At 40.4% G+C, this 26,282-nt stretch overlaps 1 protein-coding gene across 2 annotated transcripts; it reads right to left on the reverse strand.

Annotated features, from left to right (window-relative positions):
• Positions 1 to 2,111: 2,111 nt before the first annotated feature.
• LOC311244618 (serine/threonine-protein phosphatase 4 regulatory subunit 2-like) lies at positions 2,112 to 25,847 on the reverse strand. Of its 2 annotated transcripts, XM_084334221.1 has the most exons (9): positions 25,733 to 25,847; positions 19,477 to 19,558; positions 18,578 to 18,748; positions 17,401 to 17,494; positions 12,854 to 12,891; positions 12,595 to 12,669; positions 12,173 to 12,322; positions 7,007 to 7,287; positions 2,112 to 3,698 (listed from the first exon to the last, which is right to left on the reverse strand). In XM_084334221.1, exons 1-9 carry the CDS (start codon positions 25,764 to 25,766, stop codon positions 3,313 to 3,315), a joined length of 1,311 nt encoding a protein of 436 aa, XP_084190347.1. In that variant the 5' UTR covers positions 25,767 to 25,847; the 3' UTR covers positions 2,112 to 3,312. The 2 variants fall into 2 exon arrangements, with proteins under 2 accessions (XP_084190347.1, XP_084190348.1); XM_084334222.1 differs by lacking the exon at positions 12,595 to 12,669.
• Positions 25,848 to 26,282: the final 435 nt, after the last annotated feature.

Raw genomic sequence — 26,282 nt, forward strand, 5'->3', positions numbered from 1 at the left:
CCTCCTCAGCGAGGAAAGGATCTAAGGGGGGGTAGTGTGATCCTTCCACACGTTACACCCTCTCAGTGGCGTCTATACTTTCCGTAGCCGCATTTCTGCAGGACGCTCTCTGATTGGCCGACGTCAGTTTCTACACTGGTTAGGCTTAGGCACTCTTTCGAAGTAGGTTAAGGTTAGAGTTTGTCTTAGAGCGTGACGGCAAGTTCTTTCGACGGTTAAGCTTAGGCACTCTTTCGAAGTTGGTTAAGGTTAGAGTTTGTCTTAGAGCATGGCGATAGAACGCCAGGTAGTTTGCAGGCTGTTCGACGCGGAAATGGGCAAAGACACAGCTCGTCACGCGATTGGGCAAACATGTCAGTGGCCAATCAGAGAGCGTCAGTCAGTGGCCAATCAGAGAGCGTCGTGCAGAAATGCGGCTACGGCACTGTTTGATGAACATCGTTACTCAGCTGAAAGAGTCGTGCCCTTCCTGCTGACTGGTCGTACAGAACTTGTAAGTCGCTTTGGATAAAAGTGTTCAGCTAAATTACTAAATGTAAAGGTATCTACCTATGGACAGTAGGGAGGCTAGATCACAAAATATTTTCAAAAGTAAGCCACCTCTTCACCTTAGCCTTTTAATACACTCTGCCACTTACTCATTACATCCAGACTATTGAGTATTATTGTACTGTAAATGAGCTATTTTATGCTAATTCTACAATTATTGCACTGTAAATGAGCTATTTTATTGCACTGCTTTTATTCTGTCTGCACTTTATGCATTGATCATTTTATTCTTGTCTATTTTTTGCTCATATTATGTCCGTCTCCATTTCTGCTGTGAAGCACCTTGGCGGCAATTATTGTATGAAGGGTGCTATACAAATAAAGTTTATTATTATTATTATTATCTACTTTTGTACTGACTGTGTCGGGACAGTAGTTATTTTGAGTTCACTACTCGAGCAGTTCGTGTAGTTTGCCTTTTTTTTTTGCCAGTGTCAGTTTGTAGCCTACGGTAATTAAACATTAAAACACCTGCGGCTTATAGTGCGAAAATTACGGTACTTTGGTAACATTTCTTGTGACAACCCAATCCCTGGTCTTCTTGATTGTGTTTTGTTTTGTTTTGCTTTTTTTTTTATTATCATTGTTGATGTGCTGGTGTTTTTTCTACGTTTGTTTTTTACATTGAAAAGCACTTTTGGTGCAACTTCGGTTGATTTTAAATGTGCTATAAAAATAAAGTTGACTTCGTTAATCTTAAAGGGGTAACAATATTATGGGAAATACACTTACCGTCTTCTGTAGAGTCAGACAAGAAGATAAGATACCAATTTCCTCTCTGTGCGTTCATTAGTAAGCTACCCGGCTGCAAGGTAGGCTATAGCTTAGCACAAATGAATGGAAGCAGATACATAGCGGCTAGCCTAGGTTAAAACTCCAGGAGAGGTGTTTTTGGCTAGCCTTCTACTGAACGCACAGTAATCGAGAGGAAATTGGTATCCAATATCTTGTCTGACTCTGGAGAAAGCGCATTTCCCATAATGTTGGCATGTTCCTTTACAGGTAGAATCTGCCATCAAACAACGGCAAAAGAGCTCTAAGTTGGTATTGCACTTTGTTTACATTACATATAGCTGAACATATATTATTTATACCATATAGCTAGTAACTTATTATACTGTACATTTCTCCAGATCCGTCTTGATGTGTGGCCAACAATAACAACCCCCTGCCCCATCTCCACTCAGCTCTAATCCACAGCAGACCAAAACAAACTAACCCTTGCACTACCACACTACCAAATGGTTAACCCTTTCACTGCGACAATACAGATGGTTAACCCTTTCACAACCACTACAGATGGTTAACCTTTTCACAACCACACTACAGACTGTTAACCCTTTCAATACCACTACAGGCGGTTCTGTAGTGTGGTAGTGAAGGGGTTAAACAATGTGCAATACCAAGAAGAGTACTTTTGCCTAAAAGGTTGCCGTTTGTCGGCGTCACAGATTCTACCTTTAAACGATTGCTGTCCAAGCTGCATCTTGAGAAGACGGGCATCAACAGAAAAAATATATACAACTTCCGTGATACAAATTCAACATAAACACACTTTTAAAATGTTAGCATTTATTGCTTTATAATATGAATACTATGACGCAAGCTCAAGCATTCAATTTCCAGCAATTATTTCTTTTACAAAAGCAGTTGACACATTATTACAATTCCTACAAAATCTACTTTACAGAGGTGTGTAACTGTAAAAATCCTAACCGTCGAAAAGGACAGTTGTGGGATAAAGATATGGCAGATAATAAATGAAAACAAAAACACCAGTCGTATTCTCTTGACAGATAATCTACAGACTAATGGCTTTGTGTTTAAACCGAAACGAACACCGAATCAAATCCAACGTTACATTTTCATGCCACTGTAAATCAGTGGGTCTAAATGTGACAAAACTGGCTCTAAAAACAATTAAAAAGAACAACAACAAACTAAATCAGTTACTGTAGGTACACATTCTCAATGGACCGATCTCAAACCCCGCCCTCTTTTCTTGATCACACAAACAACATTGTGATTGGAGAATCAAGAAAAGAGGGCGGGTTTAAGCTAGGTCAGTTGGTTTACATGCCAGCAGAAACGCTGTGGGTCAAAAGTAATTTCCTGTTTCATAATTTTCACAGTAAATGTTTATAGTTAAGCTTACCGATTTGTGTCCACATTCGTCCAGGGGATGACGAGAACGAGTGCAAGGATGATGATGATGATAAGAATAATACAAAAATAATTACATGTTGTACTTTGTCTTGTCCTTCATAGCCAAACAAACATAAATCTATGAAATGTTGCTTTGAGACCATCACATTATCTGTGGCTCTCAAGTTTGTTTTCTTCTAAGATATGCGTGTCAAATAAAGACATTTACTAGCCGTCAAATCATTGAACACGTCTGTCTGTCTGGTGAGGTTAAACGACTGTGGCCAGATATAAAATCAGGGATTAAAAACCAAAAAGAGAAAAAAGTCAAAAGGCATTTTAATTTGTGTGTGTGAGAGAATAAAAAGCCCAAGAGTCTCCTAAAACATCTGTTTAAATAATTTGCTTCCAGTTTAGAGACTGAGTGACAGGTGGCAATAAGCAGGTGGTACCGGAAAGGGATGGTGGTCAAGGTCCTCCTTTTCAAGGCCTTTTCAAGAAGCACCCCGTCTCTCTTTGCTCTGACAGTCTGCCACTGTGCTACAAAACAATACCCTTGGAGTGGTATCATACAGTGTAAAAAAAGAAAAGAAGTCAGTCGGCTAACTGGGCCTCAAGTTAGTCATGTTCCCCGGTGGGCTCGTTTGAAGAAGTCAATGTGCTCTCTGAGTTATCGTCCGCAGCAGCGCCCTCTGGTGACAGTTCGGCTGTACTACTCGGGGAGGCGGGGCCTGGCTCGTCGGTGGGCGTGTCCTCCTCCTCCTCCTCGTCGCTGTCGTGACTGCTGCTGCTGACCGGCTCAGCAGCCTCCTCCCCATTGTCCTGCGCCTCAGAGCTCTCCTTCTTCTTCTTCTTCTTCTTCTTCTTCCTCGACGGAGTGGCCCTGTGCTCCGGTTGGTCCGTGGTGCTGTCGCTCTTTGGACTGAGGGCGGGACCAGGTGCAGACTCCGCCTGTGGTGAATCCTCCTCCCTCTTGGATGGTTCCGTCTGTACACTGCTGGGCTCTGAGGGGGCAGAGGAGGCAATGTTACACCAGGGTTCCCCAGACGTTGCAAAATGAAATTCAAGGACTTTAAAGTACTTTTCCAAGCACGATTTTATATTTTAAAAGGGCATTTAAAAGGATACAATTCACTTTTAAATGTCTTGATTCAGAACTATTTTATCATGGATGAACAAAACTTTCAATACGAATAGTTGATTTGAATTTCAAAGACTTGTTAAAAAAATTGGCTGTTTAAGGAATTCCAGTCATTGATTTTTTTTAACACTTCAAGCACTTCAAGGACCTTGTGCGAACACTGCATTACACTAATGGATTCTGCCAAGTAGCAAACAATAACAAGTTGCCAATGAATTACACTATTTCACTATTCTGTAAACTAGGGCTGTCTTAAATACTTCGAAGCTTCGTTCGATGGGCATGGGATTCGAATATGAAAATAAAATTCGATTATAATTTTTTTTTAATGTTGTGTGCAAAATCATCTCTGCCTCTCTTTGTTAATTACAAAAAGCAATGCTGTTTGTTATTTAAGATGAGGTCGGACTCGGCACTGACAGATTTGTGTTCATTGTGCTGCTTTTATAAAGCCTCAAATGACGGCTTACAATATTTCATGAAAGCAAAGTGTTTTGTTTGTCTAGGTTTTAAAAAGGTTTAAACTTTACAGCACTGACAAAGTTGAACAAAGTGCTGTACAAGTCCCACAACATAAAATTAAATAAAAAATCTTTAATTAAAAAGAAAATGTATTTCGAAGCTTCGAATTAAAATCGAATCTCTGCCCCGAGGCTTCGAATTCCAAAAGAAAATTCGAAGGTCAGCCCTACTGTAAACGGAGTATCTCGTGGAGGGAGCTTAGATATGACATTTATTAATTGATTTTTACAACTATTACAACAAAAATTACATTTTGGCAATTTACAAATTGCAAGGACCTGAATATGAGGTGACCCTGACTCTTATAAAAAAAAAAAAAAATTATAATATATCTGACCAGAATATACCAGTAATACGAACACAGTGAATACAACTAAGTAAGCCGATATATATATTTTAAATTCAATTGTATTGTTAAAAATAAGAGTTTAAAATTGTAGTTATTTTAAATAACGTAAAAACTGTAGCCTACTGTTCTATTTCAATTAGGCTCATTGATCAGTCGTCTTAAAACTGGAATTACACTCGGGTCAATACGGTCATTTCAATACAGCTGTTGTTCGTTTTCAATGGCTTCGATTCACAATTGAGGACGCAGGCAGTGTTGGGAAAGTTCACTTTCTACATGAACTAGTTCAGTTCACAGTTCACACATTTTTAAATGAACTAGTTCAGTTCATAGTTCATAATAAAAAATGTTGAACTAAAGTTCATGGTTTCACAAATGAACAAATTTATAGTTTATAGTTATTTTTTCAATACGTTGTTGCAAGCTATTATTTGTCAAATGTATTGCCACAACCCAGAATACTGGCATTTCCATAACGCTTTGCTGCCGTCCATTCAGTCCACACTAGTAGCAGCTGCAGCTTTCATCTCTACAGTATATTTTCAAAAACATGAGGAAAAACGTAATCTAAATATACTTCAAGTACCAAAAGTGAAAGTAGTCATTGTGCAAACAATAAACATATAACATATAAACATGTGCCGACATAACTCTGTACTAACAACACGAGGTAGGAACCAGGCTGAGGTATTTATTTATCCTTTATTTATCCAGGAATGTCCCATTGAGATACAAGATCTCTTCTTCCAGGGAGTCCTGGAAGGTATGAAACTAAGGTTGTACCTCAAAGTTCAATATTCAAAGTGCAAAACATTTACTGACTTTAACTAAAACTCTTTTAAATGCTCATACGCCGACGCCACGTAGAGTCTGACTCTGAGCGAGTGCTGCTGCGATACTACCCGACTCCCCGAAGCCCCGCCCAGAGCGGTTGCCAGATTGGGTGGTTTTCCGCATTATTTTAAAGCCTGTTTATCGTGTGTTTTAACTGGGTTTTCGGCTGAAAGGCATATGAAATCTGGCACACTTTTGAACACCGTTATGATATAGTGCTCAGAATGAACGCACTTTTGAACGCCGTTATACAGCGCTGAGAATGAACGCGCTCTCAATTACGTTCATCTAGCGGAAATACAGTACGTTCAGTTCACATTCGCCCAAAATACGAACGCGTTCACGAACGATCGTTCATTGAACGCGTTCAGGTACATCACTGGACGCAGGTCCTCGTACTTTTTAACACTACACCATATTTTATCTATTTATTACTAAAAGATTTGCACTACATCCCTACCTAATCTTTGCATTTTGTACTTTAGTTTGTATATTTTGTATAGTGTTTGGTCTTTATTCTTTTTACTGTATGAAGCACAATCTCAGGGGGCTCATACAGAACCAAGTATTTCACTGTAATGTACATGCACTTTATATGTGACAAATAAACACGAGTGCCTATCTCTGAATTTGGATCAACGCACCAGAAATATGCAAATGGCTGTAGTGGCTTTCCGTGCCACTGGTCGTCTTGGCAACAGCATTTTCAAGGGATAAGTCTTCCGCATAAAGAGTCGGCCAAGAGCGCCTAGTTCAACTCTGCTGCTTAATGATCAGGCAATATTACAATAAGATAATAGCAGAATTTGTATTAATTAACATCCCATTGGGCCAGAAATCAGATATAATTATATCATAATAATAATTGATTAATAAATTCTCACACGTTCCATACAGACTCTTGCCGGACTCACCACGCTCCCGGTATAGCCCCGCAAAAAAAAACAACGACTTGAATACAAAAGCATTTCATATTTATTTCATCTACCGACAGCCCCAAAAGTTTAATACTTGTGCAAATTAAATCCAATACCTTTTAAGGCCTTAAATTGAGAATTATAACTTTTAATACCCCACAGATATCCTGAATATAATAACACTCCGATTCAGGTAGCTTTCAAAATCGCAAGACACCCGTTGTCCACATCACTGTTAGATATGGTATTATGGGTACCTCCCCCTAGGCCCCCTCACCTACCTCCCTTTCTTCCATCTCTCTCCCTCTGGTTCTCACTCTCCCTTTATATTTTTCCCTCTCTCTTTCCTTCTCTCTCCCTTATTTATTGTAATTTTCCTTGTATACTATTGCTACTATAATTTTGTATTTTATTTACTTGTATGCATGTACATAACCTTGTTTTTGTTACAGCGTCCCCCCCTTCCCTCAAAAGGCCTTTGCTTTTTGATCAGGCTGCTTTTGTATATAAGATTTTAAATTAAAAATAAATTTAAATGGGAAGGCCTACCGTCATCCACTGAGGTGGTGGGTCCTTCAACGGTCGAGTCGACCTTCTCCTCCTCTGCAGCGTCTTTGGAGGACTCCGGCGTCTCTGGCGAGCTTTCTGAGCCTGTGGTGGAAGACGAGGCCTTCTCCTCGCTCTCCTCTTCCTCCTCCTCCTCCTCCTCCTCGTTCTCAGAGAACTTGAGCCTCTTGACCTCGTGCTGCTCGGCCTCAGAGTCATCCTCTTCGTGTTTCTTCTTCATCCCGCCGCTCTGCGTCCGCTCACCTCGTGTTGACGAAGAGTCACTGGGGGGGGGCAGCGGGAAAGGAAAGAACTGTACATTAAAATCAGTGGTGGAAAGTAACTAAGTACTTTTACTCAAGTACTATACTTAAAAGGAACACCCCAACAATTTGGGAAATTTGCTTACCGTCTTCTCCAGAGAGAGACGAAAAGATAGATACCAGTTTCCTCTCTGTGCGTTCAGTAGAAAGCCGTCTGGCTGCCCGTTAGCCTAGCTTAGCACAATGAATGGAAGCGGACAGTGCCGGTTTGCCTTCGGGAGAGGTGTTATTTGGACAATGCAGGGTTAGAAATAAAAAAAAAAAAAAATTCAAGGGCTTTTTTTGCCCCCCTTAACACTTTGGCTGCCATGGGTTAAATTAATGATATACCATAGATTGCCAGCGCTATTTGTCTATGGAGAAAGTCCCCTTCTTTGCAGGGCTATAACTTTTTAAATTCTATTGCTACATTGCCATTATTAGGGCCCATTCAAAGTCCTATATGTATTGTTCATTGTGTAGCAACGTTAAACTTTTTCATTCACATATTCATAGTAAAGTATGGTCTAATGTATAAGTATGTTTTCATCTCTTTCTGCAACTTTCTCCAGAACGTGATATATAGCCCCAAATGCATTATATTGATGATGAAATACAGTTTGATGGCAATCAGCGCGATATAAAAAATTCCAACTAGACGTACTTCTAGAAGTTACTACACGTCATCTGATGTTGACCGGATGGGCGAGGGGGCGTTTATAATTCCGTGGGCAGCGTTATACCAATCATCTAATGTGGGTCAAATGTTGATAAAAGCAGTTAGTATCGAAGATGGTAACGTTACACGCTGAAACTCACCCCAGTCTCCGCGCGCCGTTGGGCGATCATCGTCGAGTAGAAATTTTATCATTATGGGATATATTATTACCCGGTCCATCTCCAGCTTGTATAATGGTATATACGTCCAAATCATGTTGTTTATCGAGTTATTGGCAATCGATCGCTATGTAGAGTGACGAGCTAGAATGCCGGAACCTATCCCGAGTGGCCGGAAGCAATACGGACATGTAGCACAACCTCCACTGTGCTTCCTGTTAAGCGGTTGCGCGATCGGCCACCAGATGGCGCTCCTGAACCGCCAGAGAGCTCAGTGGGTCCTGCTGGTGGTTCTCAGACCAGCGGAGGGACATTATGGATCAGATCGCAGATTTTTGAAATATTGATATAAGGACGCTGTACAGCGTCCCCCGGCAACTTTAGCATCGCCAGCAATGACGCTGTAAAGCGTTTTTAGGCAGTCAAAGTGTTAAGGCGAGACACTGCAGGTGAATAGTCAAATATACTTTTTTTGTTGATTTTGAGATTTTGTTATATTTTGCTTCCTAAACATGTCTTCTATGAAACTAGTGACAATAAAACGTCAATAACACACATTTAGTTGTTTATTTTACATCATTTTGCCTTATTGCATCCATAAATGTGCACATATTTAATGGGGAAGTGCCTCATTTGCATATATAAACATAAATTTCAGAAAACTTGCAATATATTTTTTCTTAGTTTATATGTACATAACAAATTGGGAAAGTTTCATAGTGATATCTATTCAAATATTTTTTGCCTATTAGGGGGTACTACACTGTACTACACTGTTTGTAGCCTGTGTGTAGTTCTGTTCAGTTCAATAACATCATTATTATTATTATTATTATTCAGTTATCAGGCATGTGTTTAGGTTGTCTATTACTAATGGTTTGATTAGGTATTGTGTTTGTAAATATCTGTTTAAAAAAAAGTATGGCATTTTACAATACAGAACTTTGAAGGCGTTTTCCCCAAAAATGAGTTTTAAGAGTTTTTCCTCATACTCTGAGCCAGAAATCTCCACTTCAGTAGCACACACATACACCAAACCTTCCAGTTCTATTCATATCTATGTTCTGAAGGTATTTACAGAAGGGTTTGTTGATATCGCATTCATACCCTGATTTATATCACATTGTATTCCTAAAAACATGGCGAAATATGGAATTTTACCATACAAATTGACTGAATGGAGTATTTTCTGATTTATGGAGTGATAAAAAGAGATATCCAAAATCCCCTCTGTAATAACCTTTGGCTCTAATATGTCAACAAAATGAAACTATAATTTTGAAAATGGCTTTATCCAATGTTCAGATTTCTGTCCTGGAATTATATGCAAATTAGTGCATATTTAAGTAGATCATGCCTCATTTGCATATTTAAACATACAATTTCAGAAAACTTGTAATACAAAAAAGTCTTGTCTTAATATAAGTAATCAACTGGGGAAGTTTCATTGTGATATCTATTAGTTAATTTTTTTACCCTATTCACCTGCAGTGTCTCCCCTTAATTGATTTTCGGGGGCTTCTTTTTGTATTTCGGGGGCACAACATTTTTATAATGAAAATTAACATAAAGATTATAAAACATTGTTGACACTTTTTTTTTTACAGTCTTCGTCCCTATGTTTGATAACGTAATGCTAATGTCTCCATATATAGGGCTCTACGCTAACCTTTTTCCCAAGGAGCACATGTGCTCCTAAATAAAATGTTAATAAATAAAATCTAAATACAAATTTAGGAGCAGTGACAATTGTTCAAGTAACACATACACGATGTGTGACATGGCTTGGTTTCATGTTTTGAGGTACCTTCAATTATCTGTAAATAATACATACATACTCTATCTAAATAGATTAAATATGATTGTCCCTGAGGGCAAGTTGTGTTGTTGTCTTGATATATCTTACAAATAGCAGACGAATAGCCGGTTGCCTCTGGATCAATGAATGTCTAATATATTGAATAATATTATTAGCTATTTTATTTTTAACATCCCTAATTCCAACAGTCAAGAGGCTTGTTTCAAATTGATACATGAAAAACCCCACACACTGGCCAGATCGATCAATGAAATACGTTGCGCGCTCAGCGCTGTGGAATGAAGGAAATGCGCATCGGGATCGGATTTGGATGTTATTCTTTGGAGTTGTGTTACAAATGGAACGGTCTTTCCCCGCCGAACACAAGTTACTTAATGTTACACAGGTCGCGCTATGCAGATGCTTAGCTTGCTAACGTTAAGATAGCAGTGTGTAACTTAATGTTACACTATGCATGCTTGCTGAAAGCAGAGCAGAGCTCTCTGTCTGTCTGTGTTCGCACAAGCACCCTGTAACACGCAGCGGGCCCCGCCTCCCTCCCTCCTTGCATTCCACCCAAAAACTGAATTTCAGTCCAGTTTCTGAACTATTAACAGCAGAGCTGTTTTGTAATCTTCACTCGTCTCGCACACTGTCTGCAAGTAAATGATTTTTCCGGTTCGCACACACACATATTATTAGGGGCAAATACGAGGGAAATGCTCGCACTGTAGAGCATATATATAATTATATATATAATTAGTAAACTGTCAGGGGCTTTTCTTGCCCCCCTTAACTGATTTTCGAGGGCATTTGGTCAATTTTCGAGGGCATTTTGCCCCAAGCCCCCGTTAATTTCGAACCCTGGGACAATGGCTAGGCTAACCGGCACTGTCCGCTTCCATTCATTGTGCTAAGCTAGGCTAACGTGCAGCCAGATGGCTTTCTACTGAACGCACAGAGAGGAACCTGGTATCTATCTTCTTGTCTCTCTCTGGAGAAGACGGTAAGCCAATTTCCCCAAATGTTGGAGTGTTCCTTTAAGTACAATTTCGAGCTACTTGTGCTTTACGCAAGTATTTTTATTTGAGGGAAATTTATACTTTTACTCCACTACATTTCAAAAGGAAATATTGTACTTTGTACTCTACACAAAACAAAAAGATTTTGCATAGAAAACATAGAAAGATTTTATGAAGATTATGTACTTTCATATTTGACGTACTTATACTTTAGATACTTAAGTACATTAAATAGCAAATACTTTTGAATTTGAATGGAGGACTTTTACCAGAGTACTCATTTATCAACTGGAGAGAACAGCTCAAGACAGAGATGCTTGGAGATCACTTGTTGACGGCCTATGCCCCAGAATGGGTAGCAGGCGTAAGTAAAGTAACTCATTTATCCGAGTATTTCTACTTTTACTTTACTAGTAAAGGAACAGTGTACTTCTTCCACCACTGACATTAATCGCTTCATTTGATGATCTGCTATAAATCAGTGCCACTGCATAACATTCTATTGCATTTTTCTATGCAAATGTAGCCCAAATGTATTCCTTTCAAAGAATGGTTTAGACTGTAATGTTGTCACTAGCTTGTACCCAATAGCTACTGCATCTCAGAGTTTCCCGCTCATCTACATCCTAAAAAGCATGAAACAAGGTACAACAAATTGCACAACACACACCGACTGCAACTTGATCATTATTAACTATTAATTATGTCCCCAACGGAGAACTTTGTTACCATCTGCAATACAAATATATATACATCATCTGTTATATCTACTAACTAAGATAACATTTTCGATCTGTTCACCTCATTCCAAATATTTTTTGTTGTAGTAAAATGGGAAAGTATTGATACATGGTGCCAGTGTATCGAAAACATGTCGCAAGAGGAAGTATGGCGATATATATATATTAGAGTATCGATTTTTTTGTCCCACCCCTAGTGTATATTCGGGGGCGACAGTGGCTTAGGAGGTAGAGGGGTCGTCTGGTGATCAGAAGGCTCCCGGTTCGATTCCTGCTCCTCCCATCGAAGTGTCCTTGAGCGAGACACTTAACCCCTAACTGCTCCTGATGAGCAGGTCGGCACCTTGCATGGTCGCCTCCGCCGTCGATGTGTGAACGTGTGAGTGAATGGGTGAATGTGAGGAACAACATTGTAAAGTGCTTTGGATAAAAAGCACTATATTAAAATGCACCGTTTACATTTGAATTACCTGACTGGATGCTCTTCCGCCGGCTCCGTGGTCGACTCTGGCTCTTTGCTGACCACACCGTCAGAGAGGCCGTTAGTGGAAAGTGAGGTGGCCAGCGATACCTTTGGTCTGTTGAACGGCCTTGGCGTGGCTGGTCCGTTTACATTTCGACTACAACAAGAGAAGAGATACAAATCCATTGTCTGTGCAAACTGAAGCGCATCTAATCACAGAGTGAGTTACCTAGGCATCAAAAGCTAGAGACACGAGCTGATTGGCCAGGTGGCATGGCACTCATATTACCCCCTGACTTGTTTCCTGGGGCTTGTGGCTCTTGATGAAAAGACACTGATTTTGCCATTTTGACCTTCCAGTCGCTGATTTCTGGACGCGACATTACATTTGTTGGAAGTCAAAACCGTGGACAAGTATGTGGCTCCCACCTGTCTGAATATACAGAGGACTTGGCAGCGAACATCACTCCATTCATTCTGTTTACACTGGTTGCCCCATTTTTCCTTAAAAGAGGCAGAAAGGCACAAAAACAATAACTTGGCTTGTTAATTTGCACCTTTTGGACGTGTTGTCTCAGAAGGAGCTGCGTTTTGAGGGAGCTTGTCAGTGTGCAATAATTAAAAGTGATTCAATAGAAACACTGTGGTCATCAGGTTTGAGCGGAGAGAGAGACGGGTTGCTACTTACTCTGACGCGGGGTAAACACAGCTGACCACCATGACGTTCTGCAAGGCCAAAACAACAGCGTTAGTGTTCGCTTTTAAGTGTGCACAAAAACTGCTGTCTGACAAAACACTCTTTGATATAAAAAAAAAAAACAGCTTGGGGGAGGAGCGCATAACCTTTGGTGTAGCGATAAATAAATAGAATAAATCATTTGAGAGCTTTCCATAAACAATGGTGTATAGGGCTACAGCGTCGCTATGACAACGTGCCAGCGCCACCTTGTGTTTAAAAAAAAGAAATGTATTCTACATTTTCTTTTTGCAGTGAAAGCTTGCGGCCAGCTTAGAAACATTGTCTAATAAGTGATTGCGCCGTCCTCTGTTCCACTGTGTGTATGTGTGTGTGCGTGTTTAACAATTGTGCAACCTGGTACACTGAACTTAAATAAATAACTTATTTGGAACTTACCCGTGTGAACATACCCCTATTTTATTGAAATTATGTTTTAAGTTGCAGGAAAAGACAGCAAATGGCTTTCTTTATTACAATTTGTTTGGCCTCCTGGCCGCCACAGCCCCCCTCCAGACCAGCTCCCCCCCCCCTAGTTGTGACTCAAGATGACTAATGGTAACATAATATATATTATTATGTTATATATATCTGGGCAAGGTGCCAAACACTTGAGGACAGTAGGGCAGCATGTGATAGTCTACAGTACACCCTTCCCAGACAGACAGTAGGTCAGCATGACGTGATAGTCTACACCCTCCCCAGACCGACAGTGGGGCAGCATGTGGTAGTCTACACCCTAGGGCTGAACGATTAATTGTTTTTTAATCAAAATCGCAATTTGAAATGATGCAATTAGCAAATCGCAAAGCTATGCAGCGAGTCTAATTCAAGGTTTCTTCTTGCGTGCCAGTCATGCTCAATAGCATAAATCTGCAGAGCCGCAAGCCCAACGTCTGGACGGGGCTTCGGGGCTTGTACTCTGTGTGACTGTGGGTGGGCGGAGCTTCGGGGCTTGTACTCTGTGTGACTGTGAGTGGGCGGGGCGTCGGGGCTTGCACTGTGTGTTGTTTCCTGTAAACCCGGAAGTAGTCAGTTTGTGCTGTTTATTTTTACAAGCAGTGAGGACTCGACAGCATTTGCATTTCTGTGTTCCGGGTTAAGGTTAGGGTTAAAATAAACAGCACAAACTGACTACTTCCAGGTTTTACAGGAAACAACACAGAGTACAAGCCCCGACGCCCCGCCCACAGAGTACAAGCCCCGAAGCCCCGCCTCACACAGCATACAAGCCCCGACCAGACGTTGGGCTTGCGGCTCTGCAGATATACCCTACTCGTCATGCTTACCAATCAGAAGTGCTGTGCTCTCATTGCTCACCAATCAGAAGTAGCCAAAGCAGTGTTTCCCACAGGTTTTTGTGAGACTGTGGTGTGGGTGAACCTCTGCCCCTCTAGGGGGGTCCGGGAGCATGCCCCCCTGGCCCGCCAGTCTAGGTAATTAATGGGAAACACTGCAAAGGTAGCTACGTATACGGCCATCAACAACAGCTCATGAAACGTCCGTGTGTGAAGACGTTACAGCATAGCTCCAGAGTGCTTTGGTCGCATTTAGCGACCCGAAATAAGTCCTAGCTTTTTTCCCGGCGCTGTTTCTATGTGCAGTGAAAACTCCAATGCTTCTAACAAGCTTTGCAATGCATCCTCGTCAATCCTGATGCCCACTAACGTTGCAGTATAAAAATGAATTTGATAGTAGTTAGTTGATGATAATAAACATTTAACTTCATTAGCTGAAGACCCACAGTAGGGCAGCATGTGATAGTCTACACCAGTGGTTGGCAATAGGCAGCCCGCAGGCCGAAATTTGCCCGCCAGCAATAATATCTGGCTTGTCCGATTATTTTGAGAATATTACTTTATATATGACTATATGCTAGGCTATATATTTAAGCTATAATGTCCAAACAGAGAAACTACCACCACCTAAATAATGCTTATTATACTTTGTTTCATCCATGTTGAGACAGAGTGAATAACAGTAGGCTATAGGCAGCGAGGTGCAATGTAGTGCTTGCTCAACATGAATAAAGACAGTGCCTGGTGCTGAAATAGCAAACAAGCAGTGTGGTATGGTATGAAATTAAAACACCAGTTCAGTAAGTCATTCAAACTTTATCTTTACTTATATATGACTGTGACGGCACCACACATGTGAACAGTAACAATGCAATTAAACTGACGTCAAATCGGAGCAAAAAAGTTTAATCCACTTCAAGAAGACATTAGGTAGGCTACATTGGGTATATACGAATTACAACGACACATTCATTAACTAATTAAAGATACTATTTGGGGCTTTACCCTCTAAAGCCGGGCGCAACACTTAGGGTTGGGCATCATTTGGATTTGAACGATTCCGGTTCCGATTCTCCATTTCGATTCCTGTTCTAAACGATTCTTTGAGGTGCAGGTCAAAACAGGTCACAGCTTATTTTATTTTTAGATTTTTTTTGAAAAATCTTTAATTGTTTTCATACTTTCACATTGTCAGTTGACTTGATACAGTTTAATTTGGTTGCTGTACTGTAACTAGGGTATTAACACTTTCAGTGCCTTTGATTACGTTGATTTACCCTGTTGAATGCCACCATCCACTTCAATGTTAGCGTTAAAAACGCCTAATCTATGTTTTAAATTATGGCTATGTGTCTAATCTGCCCATCGCTTATCAATGACTCGTTTGCAGTCAACATTGTCGAAACGTTTTTTTTTTTGTTTTTTTTTTTAATCGGTTCATATCCTTTTTATAGCATTTCGAAAAGCTATCGTTCTCTCGAAAATTTCCGGGAAGATAGAAAGATTCCCTCATAAACTGCATTTATTGGAATATTCTCGAATACACTAGACACGTTGTCATTTGTCGGCCTATTTATGAATGGTTTGCAAATAAACGCTAGATTATCGATAGTATATGTGTACGTATGCACGCTATAGACGCGAGCTGAAAACCAGATTCTCTCGTTCCCGCAAGATCACACACACGGCACAAAGGGGACACGCTGTTATCAAGATCACACACACGGCACTAAGGGGACACGCTGTTATCTCAAGATCACACACACGGCACAAAGGGGACACGCTGTTATCTCAAGATCACACACACGGCACAAAGGGGACACGCTGTTATCAAGATCACACACACGGCACAAAGGGGACACGCTGTTATCTCAAGATCACACACACGGCACAAAGGGGACACGCTGTTATCAAGATCACACACACGGCACAAAGGGGACACGCTGTTATCTCAGTGAATACAGCTCCGATTACCCCAAGACTGGTAACATAGACTCCTTACCTTAGATCAGATGTTCTCCAAAAAGATTATTCCAATTCCTGATCGCCATTCCAAATATCAATCGCGTTGATTGATTGATTATTGGCTGCTGTGAATATATAATCCAGGCTGCTTTCAGTCCCGCGATCACTTCCATGTTCATCAGACGGCTTGCCAGCACAAGTAGCCAGCTGGCTCCGCCTCTACAGATCTACAGACTGACCTGCAGTTACACAGGGATAGACGATAGGGGGTGCTTTTTTCCATTCTGAGCTCCTGTAGGGGCTGGTGTACCAACGGGAGACTTGGTTGATGAAATATGAATTCAGATCACTAATAAAAGAATAAAACTATATTTGTCGTCGTGGGCACTCAATGGGGGGGCTGATAAAACGAGATATGTCATCTGTGGCACTGAAAGGGTTAATTAAGAAAGTTTAAAAAAAAATTAAAAAATCTTTTTTTTAAGAATCGAAATTAACCCATTCTCCGCCGATGAATTTATTAAATTAGCCATCGTTTTTGGTTCTGGCCCGCCATATAATGGCTTGGAAAAATGTTGTCCCGAGACCAAACTTAATGGCCGACCCCTGGTCTACACCCTCCCCAGACCGACCAGGAAGGGAATTGGTATACGACTAAATTGGGAAGGTAAAAAAAGATACAAAGGCAAAAAGATTAAATAATATATATTTTTTATAAAAGGCCCAATGATAAAGTGAGTGAGAGAGAGAGTGAGAGAGACTCTGTTATGCGCCATTCAGTCTGACTTGCGGAGCGCGCACTGGACTAAATCTATGCGCACTGCCAGTCAGGCTTTTATCCAAAGATATTAATGTTTCACACCGCCATCAAAGTAGCCTACTACTCTGACCTGAGTATTTAACCACACCACTCCGACACAAATGTAGTCCGATAATGATTAGCCTAAATTTGAGAGAATAACGAACTATAATACTATGTTTTATATTATATTATATAGCACCCACTACAACACAACGGTTTTACAATTTTATTTTAAATTATACACATTTTCTATTATTTTCTATTTAATTTCGCTTTTTTTTCTTCCACGGACCACCTGCAATACCCTGGGTTTTGCCACGGTTTGGGAACCACTGCGTTAAGAGCATGTGAGTGGAGTCGAGCGAGGGTAAACTCCGCTCACACTCCGCTGACCCTCCGAAAGATGGGATCTAGACACTACTGTGGGTGCTCACCTTCTCCACTCCCCTGAGGAACTTCTCCGTGCCCGAGTAGTACCGCTTGGGCTCTATGAGCAGTTCACACAGACGCTGGATAGTGAACGGGATACTGGGAAAAGAAATGTATTATTTACATGTAGAATCGTGTACCTTGGAGATATAAAGGATTGTATCATTGATATGGATAGATAATATTGAACCAAGATACCGTTGATCACGAGCAAGAGGGCGATAACAAGACATTGGTATAAGACTGAAACCCCTAGTATTGAACAATGGTTAGAAATTATTAGACAGATTTATACTATAGATGAAATCACTTACCAGCTTAGAGTGAGAGAAAACATTTTTGTTTGTAAATGGAAGAAATGGATGACTTATGATACAGTGGGAAGTGCTTATGGACTCATTGATATGTAAATATCAAGATACTGGGCTTGTATACACCCTTCTTGGACAATGGATAATATTTATTTATACATATATTATTTATATATATAGGTCAAATGTAACCATGGCTGTTTGTCTCTTTTTTTGTTAATGGTGATTGTCTTTATTTTATTTTCAGAAGTCTGTCTCCTCATTATATCACTCGTACTTTGGGTAACGATTGTAAAGACATAACATTTTTGAGATATGATATCACACACTGGAAAAATTCTACTAAACTTCAGATTTTTTGATAAATATAACGTTTGAATAATTCACAACTGTGAATTGAGAAAATGAGGCCTCTGGGATTTGTTGGGTCCCAAGCTGCATGCAGCTCTTATGTAGTTTTACTTTTGTAGATAGGAGGATAGGGGGCAATGTCCACACACTGTATACCTACTCAGCCAACCCAGGCAATCAATGCAGCAATGATTTACTTTCCAAAACAGTTTTTACTGTACCATCAGACTATATAACGCCTCACTGAGCACAGAGTAACGGTACAAACTCTTGCATATCTTCCTGGACTTTTTACATCTACAATTACATTTAATTCATTTTTTTTACTGTATATTACTGTATATCTTTGGCTGTATATTTTAGAATGTATATCCTTGACTGTATTTTTTATTCTTATTTGTGATTTTTGACTACCTAAATGTTTATTGTGAGTGATCTGTAGTGCTGAATTTCCCTCGGGATCAATAAAGTACTTCTATTCTATTCTATTAACCTTTTGTTTATTAACAGCCTTACTTACCCATCGTATCCATCCACTATCTTCAAGATCCTCGGCTTCATCTCCTCAAAGGGAATGTACTCTATGTTGGGATTCGCCGGCCCTCGCTGCTCTGGCGCAGAGGCATTGAAATCATCCATAACTTTCTCCAGCTTAAACAGGAAGTATGGTTTGAACTGCGACCATGGGATCCTGAAAGATGTAGGAAATTAACATGCGTGTATATCATGCACAGAGACAAGAGTAATTAATACAGAGTAATGAAAGTCCTGGGTGCCAGTTTTACAAAGTATCTTAAAGCTACACTAATGGGGGGGGGAACCAAACCTTCTTTGTCCCTGGAACACTGTTTGAAGCTAGAAAGCGACTTGAAAAGTTACTATTTTCCTGTGATGGTAAGATGTGCCACTTTATTTACTATATACTATACTACATATACAAGGCCTTTATTTACTATACAAGGAAGTACGGCTTGTTCTAAGCTTAGGTTTGGTTCCGTTTGGTTTAAAAATATTCGTTTTTTTTTTTATAGTTAGGATCACATTAGATAGAATAATATTCGATTGAGCATAGTCGATTTTCTTTTCCATGCTTAAAGGAACACGCCAACTTTTTGGGAAATTAGCTTATTTGCCATCTACCCTGGAGTTAGACAAGCAGATACATACCCTTTTCTTCTCTGTGCATGCATTAGGCTTAGGGAACAGCCGCACCGTTAGAACAAAATATTTGACATTTTCCTAAAAATGTCTAATTCTTTTTCAATTTCTCCACGTGGTAAATATAAATACGCAGGTCACAAAGAAATGTCTGGTAAGCACTACATTTAAAGAGCTCCTTTAAATCGACAAATTCTATGACTATTAGTTGACTTGATAATGTCTTTAGTTGAGGACAGTCCTAGTTCATGGTTTACTCACGATGTCTCCCCCGTCTTAGCGACATGACTCAGGAACTGCTCCAGAAGAGGACAGGTATCATTCTTCTCTTTCTTCTCAAAATCTGCACGTAACAATGTGACAAACAGAAATAAATGATGATCATAAGTGTTAAGAGCGATGCACTGCTCTGTTGTGCCGCCTAGACTCATTACATCAATACTGTGATTATTGTATTGTAAATGAGGGCTATTTTATTGCACTATTGCACTATTTTACTCCGTCTATTCTATTTGTAGGGCTGTACCGAATAGTTCGAAGCTTCATTCATAACGTTGACATTCAAATTCTAAATCAAAAGTTGAATCTAATTAAAAGAAACAATTTTAATAATAATTATGTGTCTATTCATTCTGTTTAAACCAATGGGGTTTTTCTTCACCGTTGCAGATAAAGATTAGGCTACACTGATATAGTATAATACTCGTCATAAAAATTTTAATAAAACATTTATCATAAATGATGTAGCCTATCTGCATCCGCTTGGTGCTCCATCAAGACGTTACCATCACTTTCGTACCAACCGTGCCCTTATTGGATTATTTATGTTGACGAAACTGATGAGTTATATTCAACCTCTTAAGCTGCTACGTCCCTCATATGGGACGTTTTTCTGATTTTTTGCAACCAGCACTTTGGCTACCCCTAGTGGCTTGGGTGTGCATATTTTGTAATACAATATATATATCGAATTGAAGGCTTATTTGTTGCCTGTCGATAGCGACAAAATCCGACAAAATCCGTTCAGCGGTTCTCGAGTTACATGCCGGTATTTGAGGCTTGTGCAAACTGCAAAGTACACACGGTATTGCGCAAAATACCACTCCCGACTCAGGCTGCAGTAGTTCCGTCAATCTAGATCCGATCTAGAAAATGATTGTGGATCGTTGTAACCAATGAGTGTGGCTTTCCAATGATACCCCACATGGGGATCTAAATAAAATAAACAAAAAACACGAAGAAACACGAAAACAGGAAGAGCAAAACAGCCGAATGAATTGAAGTCTATGAGAAAACTGAGTTTTTCTTTGTACAGTTTACCAAAATCACTCCTAATCACTCATTTCTGAATGGATCTTTATGAAATTTGGATATGTTACATACTACATAAGGCTTCAGGCTATGGCTCCGTCTGGATTTGTAAGCCATACCACCTTCTGGGGAAATACTACCTCTGGACTACTAACTACTAGGGCTGACCTTCAAAGCTTTTTTTTGGCAATCGAAGCTTCGGGGCCGAGCTTCGACTTTAATTCGAAGCTTCGGGAAAAGAAAATATATATATATATTAATTATAATGGGCGGCTACGTGGCGTAGTGGGCAAGGCGCTCGCCACGAATGCAGAGACGCTGGGCTCGCCTGTTCGAGCCCAGCGCTCCACATTGCTTTCAGTTTAGCTGGTCGTTCATACTAATACACATTGGTTGACGTATTAGGGGGTGGGAAACTGATGGGTGGGGATCGGGCGTTGTGGACAGCGACTCCTACAGGTCGGTTGGTGCGCCTGCGCAGTAGAATCAGGAAGTGTCGGGGGCAGCGTGAGCCTCCCACGCGTTACTCCTCGCCACTGAGAGATTGAGCTGCGCAGGTGAAAAAATGTGACTGCTGTTACCTCAAGTACCGGAGGGGACTTGTGCTATGTATGACTTAGTCCACATTGCAGCCGGCTTGTGGGAGGCAAGAAACAGCGTTCGTGACAGGGGAGGGTTGAATTGGATGATACGAAATTGGGATGGGAGAAAATATAGAAAAAATGGGAGAAAAAGTGGATAAAAAAAATATATATATATATTAATTATAATATTATTTTTTTTTTTTTTTTATCTTATGTTGTGGGACTTGTACAGCACTTTGGTAAACGTTGTTGTTTTTAAATGTGCTCTATAAATAAAGTGGATTGGATTAATTAATTAAGTGGCCCCTTTCGTGACTGTGACGCAGCCAACAAGGTTTCACTCGGCTGCGCTGCCTGGGTGCAGTGAGGCTGCTCTCACAGCCAACAACATGACATTACATAATTATGTTGCAACCTTCGTCTATCAAGCAAACAATTATATAAATATTTATATGTAGTTGATAGAGACAAAGGCAGAATTCGACTTAATTAAGCACGTTTTATTAAGACATATTTTTATATGGGTCGGGAGGACACTTTAAAAAAGCAGCACAATGAACACAAATCTGTCCAACATAGTCTTAAATAACAAACGGCATTGCTTCGCTTTCCTTAACATAAACAAATAAAATAAATTTAATTGTAGGCCTATGCCTTCATTTGAGGCTTAATAAAAATTATTACACACACAATTAGGCTACTACATACAATCCGTCAGTGTAGACGAATATGAAAATATCTTAAACGAACGGCAACTTAGTTAAATTGAACATAAATCAATTCTAAGCCGTCATTTGAGGTTTAATAAAAAGAAACAATGAATTCAAGGCTACAATACCTGAGCTTTGATTGGCCTATAAAGGATAGTGCTGCTACTCACGGTTATCCTCAACCCACTTTAGGTTGTGTGCCAAAAATTGGAATGTGTCCACATTCTTTGGCAACAGAGAACTTCTTGATTTGTTTACAATAAATCCAGCTTTCGAAAAGATGCGCTCTGAAGGGGTTGAAGTGGCAGGGATGGAAAGAAAACGCTTTGCTACAGTTGCCAACTTAGGATAACGGTGCGCATTTATTCTCCACCAGCCCAGCGGTCCACCTTTATCCGTTTTGGTTCTGTCTTTTAAAAAGTCATCCAGGTAATCCAGGTGACCGCCTCCACGTGCTTGTTGTAGAGAGGTGGAGTCGAGGCGCCGCTTACTTTCGTTTCATTGGAATGGAGGCAGGAAGGCACCGCTTACTTTCGTTTCATTGGAATGGAGGCGCAAGATTTTGGAGGCAAATTTTTTTTTTTTTTTTTTACACTTAAGTTTTTTTTCATGTTTGAAGCTCGTGCCATCGAACGAAGCTTCGAAGCTTCGAAGTATTTAAGACAGCCCTACTAACTACTACAGAAAAACATGAGTAACACGTTTTTTTTAAACTCAAGTTCAGACCTATGTTACTCTATTACGTTAGCACTAAAAGTGAATTTTTTTTCTGGAATCAGAAACTTCAGAATGTCATCTTTCAAAAGAGACCAGGCTCATGCGCTATAGTATAAGTATAAAGTATGTTGTTTGTTTGCAAAAAAAGTATGCAGTCCTCAAGTTCAAAAATTGCCACTTTTCTGCCAGCTTGTTAAGAGGTTAATTAAAGTAAGTTGATTTAATTTTTTAAAGACTCATATTTTGTATTTATTTTTTATGATTACGTCATAAAATATGACGACATACATTCGAATACTTCAATAGAAGCTTTGAATGTAAATTTTTTTTTTAATTAAATGACATTCGAAACAGCCCTAGACAGAGTCCATACTGCAGGCCAGGGAGCCACCAATGGACAGAGTCCATACTGCAGGGAGCCACCAATGGACAGAGTACATACTGAAGGGAGGCACCAATGGACAGAGTACATACTGCAGGGAGCCACCAATGGACTGCCACGCTGCACTGTTCTCTGGTAATCATCTGTTATTGAACAAAAGCTACAACAGGTATTGAATACTTTGATGATGATAGACAACAAAAACTCTGGCGTTTGAACATGACTGTACACAGCAGCACACTACTCTGAACCAAAGAGTTCCAACTTCCAACACTTTCAGCTGAAGACTAGGGGTGCGGGGAATGAATGAATGAACATTACATTTATATAGCGCTTTTCTAGACACTCAAAGTGCTCCCCACAATGTAGGGTGGAAATTGCCTCCTTCACCACCACTGGTAGCACCCAACCTTACGCAGGCTCAATGGCTGCCATACTCGCACCAGGCACACATCACACTACACACAATGGCTGAACGGCTCAGGAGACAGGGATTGATATCAGCCAATTAAGGGGGAGGGATTATTAGGTGGCCTTGATGTCAGAGACCTGATTGGGAATTTGGCCAGGAACATCGGGGAACCCCTACTCTTTACGATAGGCGTCCTGGGTTCTTTAACGACCTAATTCAGTCAGCACCTCGGTTTAGTGTCTCATCCGAAGGATGGCACTCGCAGCTATACGGTGTCCCTATCACCGTAACAGGGGCATTGTTACTGACAAGTCCAGAGGACAGAGTGCCCCCTGCTGGACAACAACACTACTTTCCGACACAACGGCCTTGACCGGGGCTCGACCGGTGATCTTCTGATCATGAGTCCGGAGCTCTATTCATGTAGCCACGCTGCTGGACAAGAATGATCTGTACTATAGTAATAAATCACAATAGTGCTATATACCACAATATTACAATATTGTGACTCTAGTATCATAACATTGTATCATCATAGGGCCACTGGTGATTCCCACCACTACTGAACAACACGCATATGTAAAATAATGTAATTAATAAATACCTTATGTAGGGACTAAATATGAGCTGAAGAGGTTTGTATCAAATAGGGGTGTAAAGGTACACGTATCGTCATGTACCAAACCGTTTCAGTGTGTACCATACCGAACGGATACTAACGACCGCCCACAGGGGCTGTTTTTTTCACAATCTAATATAATTATTAAAAAAATTTACAAGTCGATTATTAATTTCAATATAGAATATTCCTTGACAGCCCTACAAGTACAATTAGTTACTGCACACTACATCACCCCTGAGTGGAACATGGAAAGCCAAACTTTTACCCACTGTACCGAAAACCCGTACCGAACCTTGACTTCAAAACCGAGGTACCGTACCGTAGTTTTTGTGTACCGTTACACCCCTAATAGCTGAGGATTCAGAGGAACGTGGAAGTTTCACAAAATCTCTATTACAGTCCGACAAGGATTGGATAAGAGATATGTGCTATGTACTTGCACCTAAAGCCCAAGTGAAAAGTGAAGGTGACGTGATTATTTTGCAGGCAGCGTCCGTCCAAGAGATTGTCAAATGAGCTATAGAGTCGCAGGACATTAGCCTAACTTTTGCAGAAGTTGCGCATGGGTGCATTTCGTGCCAAACACCTAGTCTTTACTTTAACCAAAACGCAGAGGCCTAAAGTTAAACGTAAACATAACCCATTTGCATGGCTAGCCTTATCTGACCCTAACTAAATAGCCTGGTCAATTCACTTGGCTAAGATTAATTTCAAGTTACAGTGGAATTATATGGCCATCGCACAGTCATAATCCACTAAGAGTGAGGGCCAAAGCCAGCCACTGCCTGCCTCAGTAATCAGCTGCTGACTAAGAGCAGGGTTCTATTCCTTTCAAAGAGCACCTGTGCTTGTAAATCTAAAACATCAAGGACAGATCTATTCAAATACCTTAAGCTAAGTACTGTAAGTGCATTAGGCCGATATGTAGGCTGATGTTAGGCCCAGGGTTGTACTAGTTGGTACAGAGGGATTGCAACATGATAAGACACTTACTGCAGACTGTAAGTAACTGTACTGTAACTTGTCCAAACATGGGACCATGTAGAGACAAAATAGCCCAGGTTACTGATTATTATGTTAGTTTGAGTTCAGTCCCAGCATTCACACGTTTTACATGGGGAAACATAAGAGTTCTCACGATAGTAATTACAACAGTATACCTAGGCATATCTGAGAAATCAGAGTCTTGTTGAAATGTTTCATTCTTATAAACATACTCCAAGCGTCTCACAAATACAAATTGTAGGCAGTGACGTTGGGCAAATCGTCAGTGAATAACAAGTGACCCGACTAGATGGAAATGGGTTACTATGGCAGGTTGAAACATTATAGAAACAGCTGCAGCACGACTACAACGACAGCAGGTCCACTAGAACTTAACCAGTCCCCATCAATCTGCTCCAACTGAATAACAACAAGTTCTCTGGAGAGGGAGGGGAAACTTACAAATGCGACAAATGGATTAAAATGTGCATATTAACCATACAGGGACGAGTCGCTTTGATAGTTAATTATCACCAGCTAGCAAAGATATAGAGATTAAACGGGTCAACGTGACAAATGAAACGAGGAGAACTAGTAACACTACTAACGTCGTTAGCGAGCTGGGCAGCGAGGCCAGGCAGCAGCAGCTTCTCCTCACACACAAGCTAGCTTAGCAAACGTTAGCTAGCAAGTCGCAGCTACTAACTGGCAATTATGACAAATTATTATTACCACGATATCAATCTAGCTACGGCGTGTTCACTTGTTCAGATAACTGCTGCTGTGCAAACGGACCTTTGAAAGCCTCCAACACCGCGTCGATCTCCATAGTTGTGTCCAGCAGACAGCGGCAGGGAACACTCGCAGCAAGAAGCTAAGCAGCAACTCAACAAAAGCTCGGTGAGCTGCTCGGCACTGGGCATGCGCGGAGCAGGGTTTGATTGATTGATTGGTTGAAAACTTTATTAACAGATTGCAGAATGGGTACAGTACAGTACAGCTCAATACATACAATTGTTAAGGGGATGCAGACCAGAGAAAGACTTTCGTCTTGTTTACATCAGGGTCCCCCATTTTCAATTCATCATAACATATATGACATACACAACAGATAGACAGTACTAGTCTGCTACATCTATACATTTATGACATACCAGATTTGCAAATACAGTACTGTTTGTGATACAAAAAGAGTCCAGAAAAGAGAGTATATACATTTGACGTAGAAACTGTACATTGGAGGAGGTTGGGTAGGTGGGGTGGGGTTGGGTGGGTGGGGTAAATCTGCAGTTTAGACAGTACTGTTATATAGACATTTATCTACAAATATAATACAGTACTGTTT

Source organism: Notolepis coatsorum (genome assembly GCF_963971535.1).
Source record: "Notolepis coatsorum genome assembly, chromosome: 17".
NCBI classification, from domain to species: Eukaryota; Metazoa; Chordata; class Actinopteri; order Aulopiformes; family Paralepididae; genus Notolepis; species Notolepis coatsorum.

What these genes read in the sequence shown, in the direction of transcription:
- LOC311244618 (XM_084334221.1), bottom strand. Translation starts at nt 25,766, where the DNA reads ATGGAGATCGACGCGGTGTTGGAGGCTTTCAAAG. An exon ending in ATAGTGGATGGATACGATGG is followed by an intron (nt 17,495 to 18,577) that starts GTAAGTAAGGCT and finishes TTCTTTTCCCAG; the next exon opens with TATCCCGTTCACTATCCAGC. An exon ending in TCCTCAGGGGAGTGGAGAAG is followed by an intron (nt 12,892 to 17,400) that starts GTGAGCACCCAC and finishes TTGGCCTTGCAG; the next exon opens with AACGTCATGGTGGTCAGCTG.